The sequence below is a fragment of the Rhea americana genome, unplaced genomic scaffold (genome assembly GCF_003343005.1).
Source record: "Rhea americana isolate MKP2758 unplaced genomic scaffold, rheAme1 scaffold_203, whole genome shotgun sequence".
Classification (NCBI taxonomy): domain Eukaryota; kingdom Metazoa; phylum Chordata; class Aves; order Rheiformes; family Rheidae; genus Rhea; species Rhea americana.
This window is the reverse complement of record NW_028186184.1, coordinates 1,417,231-1,432,396: the sequence shown is the minus strand read 5'-3', so window position 1 is coordinate 1,432,396 and position 15,166 is coordinate 1,417,231. Positions and strand designations below refer to the sequence as shown.

General features: G+C 52.0%; 2 protein-coding genes across 2 annotated transcripts in view; both read right to left on the bottom strand.

Annotated features, from left to right (window-relative positions):
* Positions 1-214, bottom strand: part of DENND2D (DENN domain containing 2D) — a 12,556-nt gene extending 12,342 nt beyond the window's left edge. The window contains exon 1 of the mRNA XM_085304119.1: positions 75-214. Within this exon, the coding sequence (XP_085160245.1) occupies positions 75-129 (55 nt within the window). The 5' untranslated portion in view covers positions 130-214. The remainder of the gene's footprint in view (positions 1-74) is intronic.
* UBE2T (ubiquitin conjugating enzyme E2 T) overlaps positions 1-13,486 on the bottom strand; it is a 135,535-nt gene extending 122,049 nt beyond the window's left edge. The window contains exon 1 of the mRNA XM_085304129.1: positions 13,478-13,486. The gene's annotated coding sequence lies outside the window, so the exon portion shown is untranslated. The remainder of the gene's footprint in view (positions 1-13,477) is intronic.
* Positions 13,487-15,166: the final 1,680 nt, after the last annotated feature.

The following is a 15,166-nucleotide window of genomic DNA, read 5'->3' as shown; positions in this document are numbered from 1 at the left end:
CGACAGCGGCAGCGGAGCGCACGGCCCCCGGCGCCCCCGCGGTGCACGGCGCGGCGGCCCCTCCCGGCGCTCACCTCTGCGACCCGAGCGCCGCAGGCTCCGTCGGAAGAAGTCGCCGATGGAGGCCATGGCGGCCCCGGTGCGGTCCCGGTGCGGTCCCGGTGCGGTCCCGGTGCGGCCCCGGTGCGGCGCGGCGCGGCGCGGCCCCGGCACGGAGTGCACGGCGCGGCACGGCTTCCGCCCGCCGCGCTTTCGCTTTCCCGGGGGAGGAGAGACGGGACGGGACGGGACGAGACGGGACGGGGTGGAGAGGAGAGGAGGAGCGGCGGGGCCGGCCCGCACCTGGCACCGGGAGCGGGGGTGCTGGGGGCACGCCTGGCTATAGGGGTCCCAGGAGCGACGGGCACGGGGGAGCCGTGAGCGGGGGTCCCGGGAGCACCTGGGCAAGACGGTTCTGGGAGAACCGGGCACAGGAGAGCCGGGAGCACATCTGGGTATAGGGGTCCCGGGAGCACCAGGCACAGAGAAACTGGGAGCACCTGGGCACCGGGGTCCTGGGAGAACCAGCAACAGAGGAACTGGGAGCACAGCGTACAGACGAGCAAGGAGCCCATCTAGGTATAGAAATCCCGGGAGCACTGGGCACAGAGAAGCTGGGAACATCTGGGGATGGGGATCCCAGGAGCACTGGGAAAAGGGATTTGGGAGGCACCGGGCACAGGGGTATGGGGAAGGCAGCCCTCAGGCGCAGGGGAGCAAGGCACATCGGGGGATGGTGACAGCCTGGCAGCCCCACCACCACGGCACTGAGACATGGACACTGCTGCCTCCCAGAGATGAGGGGTGGCTCTGCCCTACATCACCTGCGACATGTGGCTCTGTCCCAAATCTCCAGCCCTTTCTACCTGGGCCATGGTCTGGCATTCCYGAATGTCTCAACACCTTTTACACGCCAGGAGCCCGCTGGTGTCAGGGACTGTGCCCAAGGCAGTAGGGCTAGGGGTGATGCTGAACCATCCCTTCCAGGTGACTGAGGTCTGGGGATCTCCTGCTCTGAGGCAGGTTTCTTTAAATGAAGGCACTCTGTCAGTGGCTTTCAGATCCTTCTTGGCTCTGGGACATGATGGGGAATCAGTGGAGCCGCCCTTTATTTATTATAGTGCTGCACTTTCATTTTCTTGAATATCAGCCTCCTCACAGCTTCCCAGGCTGGAAACGCGGCTGCAAAAGCTCCTCCTGGCTCCTCTCGGAAACGCCAGCCCGGGCTGTGCTTTCACCCATGCTGGCGTTGCTCCATCAGGCGGAGATTTATTCCACATCAGGTGACTCAGAGGCGCCTCGGCCGACTCTTTGGCTCATCTTGCCTGTAGGTGCCTGTTGCCCTCCTTGCTCGCTATGGGAAAAGAGGGCAGTTYGTCGTCTTTGGGAATGTGCCAGCTGCCCCTTTCCGGACACATGATGGAAATGTCTATGGGGCTGTTCTGCTTTACTGGGCCATCGCTCACTGTTTTACCCCTTCAGACCCATCAGTAGGGAAAGTCTCTTTAAGACCAGTGATATCTTTTAAAAATCCCTTTTCCTTGCCCAGACCCTTAATGGTTTTTCTACTACTTTTAGGTTCTGCCTCTACCATAAATAAAACACATGGAAGGTGCTTTGGGCACAGCTAAAATCAGGAGGATTTTAAGTKTGATGAGTTGTGTGCAGTCCTTAGCCTTAGTGCCGGAGTATGGCTGTTTTCTTCGGTGGGATGGATGTGGATTAGATGCCCTATGTCAAATAGCCTCATTTTATAGTTTGTAATATCTTCCATCAGCTTCTGCAACTATAATACATGTATTTATTGCTGTTTCCACTTAGCCAGCTTATTTTTTCTTTTACTGAATTTTTTAAACTATTTTTTATTTTTTTATTTTTTATTTTATTGAAGAGATCAGCCTCAAGCCTCAAGCCAGCCCACCTTACAGCTACGAGTGGGGTGGCCATGCGTAAGCCGCCTGCCGTAAGCCACCTGCCCCAGCTCGGGGCTGAATTTGCAGCTGGAAAAAATTGCCTTCACCAGCTCGCAGGGGTGGTGGATGCTTTCAAACCACATCTCTGTCAGGACTCAGGCCTATAAACCGGAGCATTGCAAGAGTGCTGCTGGTGAATCATTAAGATTACTGGGTAATTACTGGTTTGGAGGACAGCAGGATCTGCCTCACACTGGACTTAAGCTGATGGAAGAGCTCTTSAGCTGTCTGGAGGAAAGAGCAGCTTATTTGTATGCATGGGCTGTGTTGCATAGAGGAGAAATTTCATGTTGGCACAAAGCGAAGACAAAAATTTAGAGGTTTTTCCCCTCGATTTTGGAGAAAACTCCATGAATTTCTGGAAACCAAAGCCACCTTGAGAGTGGCTCTGTTGCCCAGAAGAAATCCCCAAGTTCTTTTTTTTTTTTTTCCTTCCACGTGCACAACCCTTTTCTGTCTTCTCCCTTTAAGGCAAATCTCTAACCGTAATCTCGCTTCGATAACACTTCGAATCTGCTCACGCAGCTTCTGTCTGCAGAAGAAAAGAGCCGTGTTTCCAGCCACAAAACCTCCCTGCTCCCGAGGAAACACTGTCCCTTTGTGCCCGTAGCACAATCAAGCTAAACCTTGCGTYGCTAAAAGAGTTTGAACTTTTGAATATTTCCACTGAAAGCTCCTTTCTGCGGGAATCCAGCCACCCACTGTGACAACAAATGGGCGCATTGTGGGATTCTCGCGGTTTCTGGCTACCACGGATGCAAAATTTGCCGTTGTGCTGCTTTGTCACCGCAGCCAAAGTTGTTCCGCTTCGGTGAACCAAGCTCAGGAAGCTTTTTTTTTTTTTTTTTTCTCTTTGCTCTCAGCCCCAGTGCTGATAAATAGAGGCTGGAATTTGCCTTTCTGCAAACATCGTGTTTTCCCATGTATTCATACTGCAAACATCCAGATGCTGGTAGATACCGCGGCGAGCTGGAGCTCTTGCTGCGGAGCTGGGGTCAGCTACGGTGCTTCTCTGGATCGTGACAGCTCTGCGACAGGGGACTGGGGTGTCCCCACCACCTCGACTCTGTGCTAGGGCATAGGGGCTGCACAGCTCCTCCTCCTCCTCTTCCTCCCAGGAGAAGGCCCAGGCTGCGGCCCCTCGACTCTGCTCCGACCCCAAGGATCTCCTTTTCCACACCAGGGCATTTCTCCCACTGGATGGCAGCATTAGAGCACATAAGTATTTACAGGGAGGCTGGTAGTCCAGCTGGGTCCTGCAGTGGCTGCCCACCTTGCTGGAGAGGGCACCTTCCTCCAGAGAGACTTTTCTTTCTTGCCTGGTAGTCCTGCTCCAGGGAACTGAAAATGTGCAGGCTCAGCTCACTTGTGTTTATACTGGTTCTGTTGCTGACGTTTCACTCTCCTGCCTGTTCGGTTCCTTGTGGTCTGTCCCAGCTCCCAAACCCAAGGTGCCAYGTGACATCCTCTGCCTGCCCCTCTTCTGCCTGATGCCCATGGGTGCACGGGGACCTGCTGGGATAGGGAGGCTGAGGGCAAGCTGGGATGCTCCAGCCTGCGACTGTGAGTGAAGCAATCCCGGACTGGGCAAGGAGGAGAGATGCCAGCCCTCATAGGACAGCAAAATGAGGACTTCCTAGCAAGGTGCATCTTCTAACCTCCAAAGGCCCTTGCTCCAATGCCCAGGGTGCAGACAGCTTGGTATCCAAGTCACAAAYCCCAGGGACTGAAGGTTGTTGCCTAAAAAATTCTCATTTTTTAGTTTTAGGAACCATTTCTAGCCCTGGCAGTTGCAGAGGGGAGTGACAAGCCTCTGGGGATTAGGAAGCAAAGTAGACTCATTTGCTTTTTCTTGTGCTGAACTGGTTTTAATCTTAGGTGTTTCAATCCCACTTTAGGATTCCTTGGAGCTGGTGTTTGGCTAAGGGGATAGGGCAGCGCTGAGCTGCCTGCAATGATTGATGCTGGTCCGCAACCCTCCTTTCAAATATAGTGCAGGGAAACCGTTCTTTTCTGGGGCTGTTTGACAGTCAGGAGGTGTTAAAACATCTCAGCTTACAGGCTAACGGCCGGGCTGGTATCACTCTGTGCGGAGGGGCATCCATAGATGGAAAGGGTCGAGCTGCACAGCCCAGCCTCAGGTGTAATGCAGGATCTTCCCCAGTCCCTCCCATAGTGAGCCAGTAACCTGCTCTGGGTTAAAATTCCTCTGAGAGCCAAGTCCCATCCAGACTGGCCCTTGGGAGCATTGGGCCCTTGGTCAGGGGTTAATCATCCGCCCTGTGCAAAGTGTACAGCGGATTTCCAGGCTGGATGCACCCAATTTTGACCTCCAGGTGTTTACTGCTCCTTTCTCCTTTCAGTTCAAAGCACTTCCACTTTTTTTTGCCCCTCAGTCAGGTCCGTGGTGTGGAACTAGCCTTTGACTGAGCCCAAGGAACTCATGGCACATACGGATGGAGGTGGTGGGGTCTGACCCTTTTTAAGGGTCTCAGGAGTCTCTGCTCCAAAACTTTGTGGTTGAGCCGACCTCACTAGCACCAGGGATGCTGGGGATGATGAAGACCACGAGCTGGGGCTGAGCTCAGGCAGTGGTGCTGGGTCTCCCTGCTCCCGCAGTGCCTGTGCTGGGCACCACAGTCTCGGTGGCTGGCCCAGGCCTGGGGGTAAGTCGAGCAGAGCTGCAGGGCGATGCCGAAGAGGGCTGGGGTGGCTGGCAGGGAGCTTAATTCACTACTTGATAAATAAAAGGAGGAAACTGGGGATTTTCCAAGCTGGGCTGAGTGATCCGGGAAGGGGAGGGCAGGAGCAGCGGTAGCGCCTATGCCTGCTGGGAAAGGGAAATCCGAAGGTGAGTCCTGCTCCTCCGCAGACTAGGGTGGGCACCTGTGTGCACATGGGGGTCCTACATCTCCAGGCACAATGGTGAGCCCGCTTCCTGGCCCCATCTCCCTCCAAGGAGCAAAAAGCATTTGCAGCTCAGAGGTGGGGAGGGACAGGGGTAACAAGAGCCTCCCCCCAAGTTTGCAGGGCTGCAGACCTCAAYCTCAAACAGTCTGAGCTTTCACCCAAGGAGCCCTGTAAGTTTTGCTAATCTCAAAATATTGTTGGCATCCGGAGCAGTGATTTACTGCATGTTTTGCCACAGCAAGTACTTTCCAAAAGGCCATGCTAAGTTTACACTGGAGCTGACAGGATCAGATAACTGGCTACTCTCTCCGTCCCTGCTGGCTGCTGTGCTGGAGTGCAAAAGGACACTGGCTTCTCTGCAAGGAAGAGGTGACCATAGAGCCTCATAGAGCGTTTTTCATCAGTCAGACGGCAGGGTGGGATGTAGGTCATGACCTGATTTGCAGGAAGTTTTGAACTTGAATGGAGCCCTGGTATTTCCCTTTGCAAATTGTGCTGCCAGGGACAGAAAATAATTGGTCCTGGTGTTCACCTCCCCAAGGGATTTGCAGGTTGTGAAATTAAATTGGCTTCTCAGCTTCAGTGGCACCCAGGGCCCATTTCCAGACAGGGTGAGAGCCTGGTGTATTGCTTCACATTCCTGGCACATCATCCCTGGGGTTTTTAAAGGTGCCAGGGAGGAATGAATCCTCCAGTGGGATCCTGGGGCATTTCCAGTCTGTAGAAAGGGCTGGATCTCTCTGTGAGTTGGGTCTATCATGGAGCAGGTGGTGGGGACAGTCTGTTCATCCATCTTGTTGCTTGCCTGAGGTGTCCTCCTCCTTCCACAGGGCCTCCTTATGATGGTGCCCAGTTCTTGAGATGCATGGGACCCCCAACCTCTCCTTCTTGTGCACCAGTCCCCTTGGGATCTCTTCTATCACCTAAGCCTCCAGGAGAGGGGAGCCAGCCTGGCACACACAGCYCTGATGAAAGCCCTGCAAAAATGCAGGAGCATCTATGCTGCATTGGTGTGTGCATGGATGAGGAGGAGGAGGATGGAGCATTCTCTTCCTATATTGTTTCCTTGCAGGGCCTGTATTACTGTGCAATGAATCAAAGCGTGTTTGCTCTCTGAAGCTCATGTCCTGGCCTAGCTGCTCTGGAGGTGCTTTGGGGTGATGCCTRCTCCTGAGAAGTCACAGGGCTACTGCAGATGAGGATGGGCAGGAGAGAGGTGGCTGGGTCCTTCTGTCCATGGCAGCAGGACACACTGTGGCCAGTTGATTGCCTACATCCAAAGCAGAGCTAGGCCACATCTGACTGTGGGGACGTCACCTCTGTTTTGAAGACCAGGCAAAAAGGGGACAGCATCATCCCAAAGCCTGGCACAATATTAGAAAGGTTTCAGATTAGCTCAGGGTGAGAGAAGCTTTTTTTTCAGYGTCCGCATGATGCTCTCTGGTGGCAGCAGGGAAATGTGCAGCAGGGACAGGGCAGGGCTCTGGGCATGCCACATATTGGAGGGGTTTCCCAGTTAATCAGGACACRCAGCGAGTCACAGGGCTTTGGGATAAAGACCTATCCCCCCACTTATGGCCTAGGGATACAAGAAAAACCTTGATTGATGAGGCTGAGCAGGAGTTGCCTTCCCTCCTGCGTTGAAAGGATGGAGATAGGAGTGAGGCTGGGAGGTGATTCTGCYCCCAGCTGCCACCAGTCACTGTCCCACTCCCTAAACAGCTCAGATCCCCTCTTTCCGGGCTGTGCATGTGGAGCAGCAACCAAAGGAAGTGGAGTCAAGCTGATGTCCAGAGTCAAACCTCTGGAGAAAGACATCTCTTTTTCCTGCATACTTCTCACTKTGTGAACCCCCTCAAAAGGCTGCTGCATGGCCTCAGACCCCTTGATGGTACAGACTGCCTCCAGGCTTTCCAAACCCTACTCCACTCTGGCCAAGCAGGCTGTTAGCTGTTCCAGTTGCGGCTGTGTCTSGGCTGGAGCATGGCAGGTTCTTAGCAGGTGCTCTGCATCAGAGCATGASAGGGAGGTGAAGGAAGTTAGAAAGCAAAGAGGAAGGAGAGGATGGGGAGAGAACAGGGAGAAGAGGCTGGAATGGCCCAGGAGGTAGGTGGATGAAAAGGAAATTGAGAGAGTTGATGTGAGAAAGCTGGGGAAGAGCTGGGAGACACCATCCCATGGTAGTGAGGGACTGGAGACCAGGGAGGAGCCTTGARGACACTTGAAAAGGTCCTTGATTGAGGTAATGCTGGCAATCCAAGAAGACAGTGGAAAGTCAGATGAGATTGGGAGCATGTGCCTGTCCAAATATATGTCACTGGCCAATGGGACAATGCACCTTGGCAGGGGCWTCTAGTGCCTTGAACTCTTTACATTAGGGCTAGACACCTTCTTGGGCACCRACTGGACTGACTGGGAGACAGCRGGTGCTACCTGGGWCCATCAGCACAGAGGTGAGCAAAGSGGGGCTCTGGGTGATGGTGTCTGCCCCTGTGTAATGAAGAGCTTGGAGAGCAAGCATCTAGGACTCCTGCTGAAACAAGAAGACAAAGAAATCARTCTTTGGTATTGGTGGAGCCTGGGGCTAGGACGTTTTCTCCTCCCTTCTCTTGCAGAGCCTTTAGGTTTGCTGGCCAAAGGATTGTATTTTTATCTAGCATTCATATAGTGCCTTGCATGGCTGGGGGAGATAGTCGGGTGTGTGTCCCTTGGATGCAATCAAGGTGCATAAAACCTGCTAAATAAAGCAGTAAAGGTGAYGTGATAACATTTTGTGGGTTTATGGACCTTTGACTTTTAATGTGGGAGAGGAGARAAAAAAAGTCACTTCTTGCAGCCTTTGCCTGCCCTAGAGCAGGGCAGGACAGGTGGTGCCGGAGCCTTATTGGCATCCCCAGCTGCTGTCCCCAGGCCTCAGGTAGAGGTGACCCCCAGCAGGCTGAGAACAGTGAGACTGGCAGGCGCTCAGCCCCTGTGGGCTTCCTGCCTACTTGTCCTGGGTTAACTCAGTCTAGCAGCCCCAGACATAGAGTGAGACTGGAAAAAATGCCAAAGGCAGAGCAATGCCTGGGGTTAGACGTTGCTTCTTGGGGCTTGAGGCACAAAGAGGTGACTGACATGGTGCCAAGGTGTGTGAGCGGTCCTACTTTCCTATCACGTCCCATTCCAGCTGGTCCCCGGGCGCAGCTGCTGGAGGTCACCAGTCCTGCCCTGTGTGGCTGCTGATTTGGAGGGTGCTGTTGACCTTGCTCTGTGACTAACGTGCGACAGCCCTGTGGATGCTACTATGGCAGTTATTTCAGCTGGAGACATGGGCAGTGCTGCTCTGGTTGCCCCCTGTGGTGCYATACCCAGGCTGGAGAGGACTTGATAATGATGTTGAGCTCCATGACTCAGCTTCTAGCGATACACTGGGCAAAATCAGGGTATCCCTGTGTAGGTGTCCCTAGTTGTCTCCACCTGCCAGCTAGGAGGAGAGTTCACAGAATGGTTGAGGTTGGGAGGGACCTCTAGAGATCATCTAGTCCAACCCCTCTGCTCCAGCAGGGTCACCTAAAACACATTGCACAGGATCACATCCAGGCAGGTTTTGAATATCTCCAGAGAAGGAGACTCCACAGCCTCTCTGAGCTACCTGTTCCTGTGCTCTGTCACCTTCACAGTAAATAAATTCCTCCTCATATTCAGGCAGAACTTCCTGTGTTTCAGTTTGTGCCCATTTTCTCTTGTCCTGTCGCTGGACACCACTGGAAAGAGTCCAGCCCCATCCTCTTGAAATACTCCATTAAGATTTTTGTATGCTTTGATAAGATCCCCTCTCAATCTTCTCTTCTCCAGGCTAAACAGGCCCAGCTCTCRCAGCATTTGCTCATATGAGAGATGCTCCAGTCCTCTAATCATCTTTGTAACCCTACACTGGACTCTCTCCAGTAGTTCTACATATCTCTTGTACTGGGGAGCCCAGAACTGGGCACAGTACTCAAGATGTGGCCTCACCAGGGATGAGTAGAGGGGGAAGATAACCTTCCTCAGCCAGCCTGCTGACAACACTCTTCCTAATGCACTCCAGGATACCATTGGCCTTCTTGACCACAAGGCACAATGTTGGCTCCCTCAGCACTTGTGGGTGCATCTCATTGAAGCCCATGGATTTGTGGGTGTCAAGTTTGCCTAAAAGATCTCTAACATGATCTTCCTCCACCAAGGGAAAGTCTTTCTTTCTCCAGACCATCTCTCTTCTCTCCAGAGTCTGGGATTCCTGAGGGCTGCCCTTAGCAGTAAAGGCTGAAGCAAAGATGACACTCAGTARCTCTGCCTTCTCTGCATCCTTCTTCACCAGGGCCTCCAACCCATTCAGCAGCAGGCCCACATTTTCCCTCATCTTCCTTTTGCCACTGATGTATTTGAAGAAGCYGTTCTTGTTGTCCTTGACATCCCTTGCCCAGATTTAATCCTAAATGGGCCTTAACCTTCCTCATCGCATCCCAGCAYGCTCTGAAAACATTCCTCTAGTCCTCCCAAGTGGCCTGTCCCYTTTTCCACATTCTGTGTACTTTCTTCTTCTGTTTGAGTTTTGCCAGGAGCTCCTTGCTCATCCCTGCAGATCTCCTGTCCCCTTTGCTCGACTTCTTACTCATAGGGATGCACCAATCTTGAGCTTGGAGGAAGTGATACTTGAATATTAACAAGTTCTCTTGGACTCCCCTTCCTTCCAAGGCCCTAACCCAAAATTTTAGTGATCCTTCCACAGGAGTTATCCCATCACAGCCCAGAAATAACAATCCAGAGAGGCTGATGGTCAGAGAGGGCTGGGTGTTTGCAACTACAATCCCTGTCCGAATGTGGCAGCACCTTTTCTCTCCCATCCCAGAGAGAGGATTTGGCTCCAGGTTCCCATGTGTGCTGATTCACGAGCCAGTGCTGGCCATTGACATGGGGGCATCTGATGGGGGGCAAACCTGTTGCTTGCCCTAACTGCTGAATCAAGCTGTTGATGCCGGGCACACCTTATGTGAGCTAACACGTTTCCCCAYGCAACGAGGATGATTTGGAGCACACACTGCCACTCCCCTCACCTGGCCATACAGGTGGTGTTGCATGAACTGTACTGTGTGCCAGGCAGAGATGCTCTGCAGTAACTTGAAGATACCCTGAATTGCACCAAAGATGTCTCTTTCTTATTACCTGGCTATGTTTTGTAGATCAGATAAGGAAATCTTAAGGCAATGGTAGTTTAATGCCCCAGAGCAGCACTGCTAACAGGTGCTCTCCCTGGGGACTTAAGGAGAGGGACTGAGCTGCCATGAGTGGAGCCCACGTCACAGCTCAGCCCTGGAGACCCTGCCCGCTGTCATTGCTTCCTGGTGAAGTAAGCATCTGCTTGCGTGTGGTACACAAAGTGGAAAGCTTGCCTACGTCCCAGCCCACCTGCTGCCTGCCCCGGCTGTTTGACTCAGCCTGCTGTGAATATCGTGRTGACATGGAGTCTGGAAAAACTTCTGCTCAGAGCTGAGCGAGATGTGGCATGGCAGATAGGGTACTGAGCCTGCCTGAATCTCAGCCCTGCAGCCGTGCTTGTGGCTGTGCGCTTTCCCAGTGAGCTCCCTGGTTTTCTTCAGGTCTGACTTCTCTGTTGAGGAGAGGGGACAGACAAGGTCAGGGAGGGGGGAAAAGCAGCCAAAGGCATTGGGTTCCCCAGGCTGTGCAGGCACGAGACAGCCCATCATGGGAACCATCTCAGTTGTATCTGTGACTAGGAACGGCCAGCAGCAAGAATCTCTGCCTAGAAGTATTTAGGCACCTCTCTTGTGCYGAAATTCAAGGGATTTGGGCATGTCCTGGGCCTTTTGTGGTGGCTCCTGAGGACTGTGAATGTTACRTACCCAGAGCTGCATGGGGCCACAGAGAGATTAGAGTGCAGAAACTAACTCCATCAAGTGGTTTTGAATATGCCCCTTTGAGGAGGAGGGAGGACAGCAGTGCGTGTGTGTATGGGACTGGTAGGCCTGGGTGTCCCCTCACCTTCCCCCCTCCCCAGTACAGATCATGGGTGATTTCTGCTTGTTGACACTGATGATATAACCCTGTGGAGCTGGGCTCTGTCCTTCACCCTGGTAAAGCACCACTTGCACTAGGGGCATGGTGACACCACACCTGAAGTTGGTGGTGGCTGCCCAAGTGACAGCACGTGATAGCTGTGCTGTTGCTTTTGCAGTCCTCCTAGGGTGCAAAGGGCCCGTCCAGGCTCTTCAAGGATGTTCACTAAGAGGAGAGCAAGACAGGAAAAGTGCAGAGGATGTTATGGCTTCAAGGAACCCTTCCCACCAGGAGGACAAGGGCCTTCATTTATTCTGGGCCTTTGGTATCTCCGCTTTGCGTTACGGTATACAAATGGAAAGGCCTCATCACCTCCCTTCTAATCTGTGAGCCCTGTCTACACATTGGTTTTAATCTTTGAAGCCTCCAGGATTTAGCCCACCTGTCTGAGGCATCATCCATCTTCTCGCACCAACACATCAGCTGTTGGAGACAACCGTGCCTGGCCTTTTCCCCAGCAGGTCCCCGCCACTGACTTCCCAGCTTGGCAAACCTGGGTGAAGAGGGACCTGGCTGTTTTGGGGTGTAAGCACACTTCCAAGTGAATTATCTTGTTTTACAGCCTCTTCCTGGGAGGTTCCTGTTTTGCAGAGGGATGAACGGAAGCATAAARTGTTTCAGGTATTTGTCCAAAGCTATTTGGTAAATCCAGTGTTAGAAGAGACCCTAGAACATGAGACTTTCCAGGCAGTATTTTAATGTTCAACCCCTCAGCTACCCATACAAACAGCTAATACTGGTCACTGGATGTATTTTTAATCCTGCTCATTTGTTATTGTGTTAAGCATCAGAGGACTCGCACTAGGTGGTACTTCCTTTTATTTCTTTCATCACAATATTGTTTGCTTGCACTGGTGGAGGGGCTYTAACTGAGACACCCTGCTCACATCTGTCATTGCTGAAGTGACTCCACAGAGCGATGTTTTCCCTCCCTGTCTACCTCCTGTGTCACACCTCATGAGAGCGTCCATTCGTGGTGGATAACCAAACTTTCAGCTTCCACGGCTTGTACCCCAGTGAAGGTCTTTGACTTTGGACTTGGGCAACGTGCCACAGATGGCTGTTGCGATCTACGGCAGGGGGTACAGTGTTTCTGTGTTTGAATTTATTCAACGTACAGTGGTCTCGCTGGCAATGTGCCAATAAATAAGATGCCAGTAYGCTACAGTAACCTGGCCCAGATAAGTCTTGATGATTAACTGCGTTGATTCACTTGCTCTTAACCTATGAGTCATCTTGTGAGTCAACAGGAAAACAGCACTTAAATGTCATTGATCTGGTTAAAAACCTGAGTTTTGTTCAAATCAAAAACTTCAAGTGTAATAATTGCATTGATGTTCTTTTCCAGAGGAAGCATTTAATTTTCAACTGTGCGCACCCAAATTGAAATGGGAGAGAAATTTGAGTGTGTGTTTCCTTATGAGCTGGAGTTTCAGTATTGATCTCTTTTTGAGGTCTTTAAATTGCTTTTCTTGCACGAAATTGAAAGAAACCTACTTTTACAAAGTACTTCAGCTTAGATTAGACTACATGATCACTTTTGAAAAAATACAGGGAAGACTTCTGAACRGAGTTTATGCTGCTGTGGGAGTCAAGATGACCACCTGAGAGCTGATTGAAAAAAGCAATAAGACATGAGTGAAGTGAMTGCTGAAGTCTCCCATGAGAAAAGTTGTATGTTTATTTCCTGAGGTTCCCACAAAGATGTCAGTTATCTGATAAACATATGGATAGTACTACAGCTAACGCTTGCTCTGGACAGAGGTTTTGGCAGATCTCAGTCCACCTCCCTCCAGRTCAAGGAGATGCCAATATCATCCAAGACAGGCTGAAATACCTGTATGTCAAGACATGGAGAAACTAAAGTTTCCCCCATCCCTTCTCTCCRGGTCCCAGACCCTTCAGGAAGCCAAAGGTGGCTCAGAGAGGTGCTTGGATGGAGGAAGACAGATGGTCTCTTCTAACCCTACATTGCTGTTGTGTTGGGGAGCGAGACTGTCTTGTCTTTTGCTGCAGAAAATTTTCTGGATTGTGACCTGCTTGGCAAATTTGAGCTGCTTCAACCCACTCCAGAGAATAGGAAGGAGCTGCCAGCATCTGTCCATRGTTTCTTGGCTCCCTACAGGTAGCAAAAATCATGGGATCTTCACTTCTCCCCTCCTTCTGCAGAGAATTTGGCCCTCTGGCACCCCAAAGGTATTTTGGGAAGGGCAAGTCTTTATTGGTCATATTATTACTTGCTGACAAAAGTAGTTACAGAACACTTGGGTTATTACATAGTTTTGAAGGAAAAGTGCCCTCTCCTGAGACACTGATACCTTCTTTTGATGTCCTGGCTCTGTTCCGCTGCCAAATGTGGTCACTGAAATAACTGAGGGAGGAAAAATCTGTCCATGGGTCAGAAGGGTAGTGCTGCCAGGCTATAGCCTCCTGGCCACACTTGGACTCTGAGAGGCAACCAGGGCAGCAGGAGGGTGTGCGTGCATGTTACTTGATCTCCCTGTGACTAGCGGGACTGGTGGCTATGACGAACTTACAGGGGGAGCAGGGCTAGCAGAAAGTGCAGGACTCCTTCATGCTGCTCCTGGGGAGTGGCAGTCACCTCCTTTACATCCACTTCTTCTCTCCTGCTGTCAGATGTCTGTGAGGAGTGTAAGGTACAGAGGTCCTCAGGGCAGTGCCTCCATACCTCTGTGCAACCACTACAGCTTGTCTATCTCCATCTTCACAGCCAGGAGCTGAGCTTCTGGTCCTAGGCTTGGCTGAGGGATTCAGACTTCTGAGCCAAATAATCTGCAGAGCTGCCCTGTTGTCCTCTTCCCATCCCTTCTTCTCACCAGGTCCATTCCCAGTGCAGGGATCTTCCACCTGGGATGTGTCTCTCAGAGCACTATGACTCTTCTTGGGATGTTGACATCCCATTTAACACTAATCTGGTAATGAGATTTTGTTTTTCTTCTATCCTTCTCCTTCTTGGATTGCCACAGCTCCCCCCACTTAGAAAGCCGCCCCCTTGTTAGCAAAGCTCATTCCTTTGGTTCTGTTGGAGCATGTATCTTGCTTCATGCTCTGTCTGTCTCGGAGCTATTGCTTGACCTTTATGCCCCTGTTTGGAGGTGTTTTCTGGGGACCACAAAGCAATGAGCCTTTGGAGCAAAGCCCAGTAGAGTTGGCTTGCATTACTCCTCCATAGCAGGGTCACTGGAAGCAAACATGTAGCTGAGGAACATGCGAGAACACTCTGTGAACCTGAATTTGAGGAAGGTCAAGGAATTAGACCATAGGTTACAGAGACATTTTTAGTAATATTCCATGCACAACATGGCAAATGAGGGACCATGGACAGATCGGGGCTGAGGAGGGATATATCCTCTGAGGATAATGGGGCTTCTCTGGGCCATCATAGGATTTTGGGGTGAATCTGAGTTTGGGGGCTGGAAGAAGGGTGGCTGGACATGAGTCCTGGGGTAACCTGACCCCATGGACAGGTTCCTGCTTTGCACATGCAGGATCAGGCTGGAGGATATGGAGCAGGGCTAGCCCTTGGCTAAGCTTCCCCAGGAACATGGGTCAGCAGAGCTGGTGTATGTGTGCAGTGGGTGTCTGGAAGGGGTCTATGTTGAAGGTTGGGAAGGATTGCTGTGGTGCAACCCATTACATAAACGTTGAGGAGCTATGGGGAGGACATGGGGAACAGGTGAGTCTGCAGTTGMGTTAGTAGTTAGGGAGGACCTGGGGAGCCTGGGGTTCAGGTAGAAGCTAGGGGAGGACCTGGGGGACAGAGGGCTGGACAAGGTCCTGAGCAACTTGCTCTAGCTGACACTGCTTTGAGCAAGGGAGTTGAACTAGGCAATATCCAGGTGCCCCTTCCAACCCCAGAGATGCTGCGATTCTGTCAGTCTGGGGTTGAGGTAGAGGCCAGAGGAAGAAATGAGGGGCAGAGGGGTCTGGGGCTGCAGTAAGGGCTAGGAGAAGACTTGGGGGGGGGCAGGTGGGATTGGGGGAGGCATTGCAGGATTCGTGGGGGTAGGGAAGGTCTGCGGTGAGTGGAGGGACTGGAGGAGGGCATGGAGGGAGGGAAATTTAGGGTCAATGGAGAGATTTGGGAGGACCAGGGGGGTTCAGCGTGACTGGGTAGTAGCAGTGTG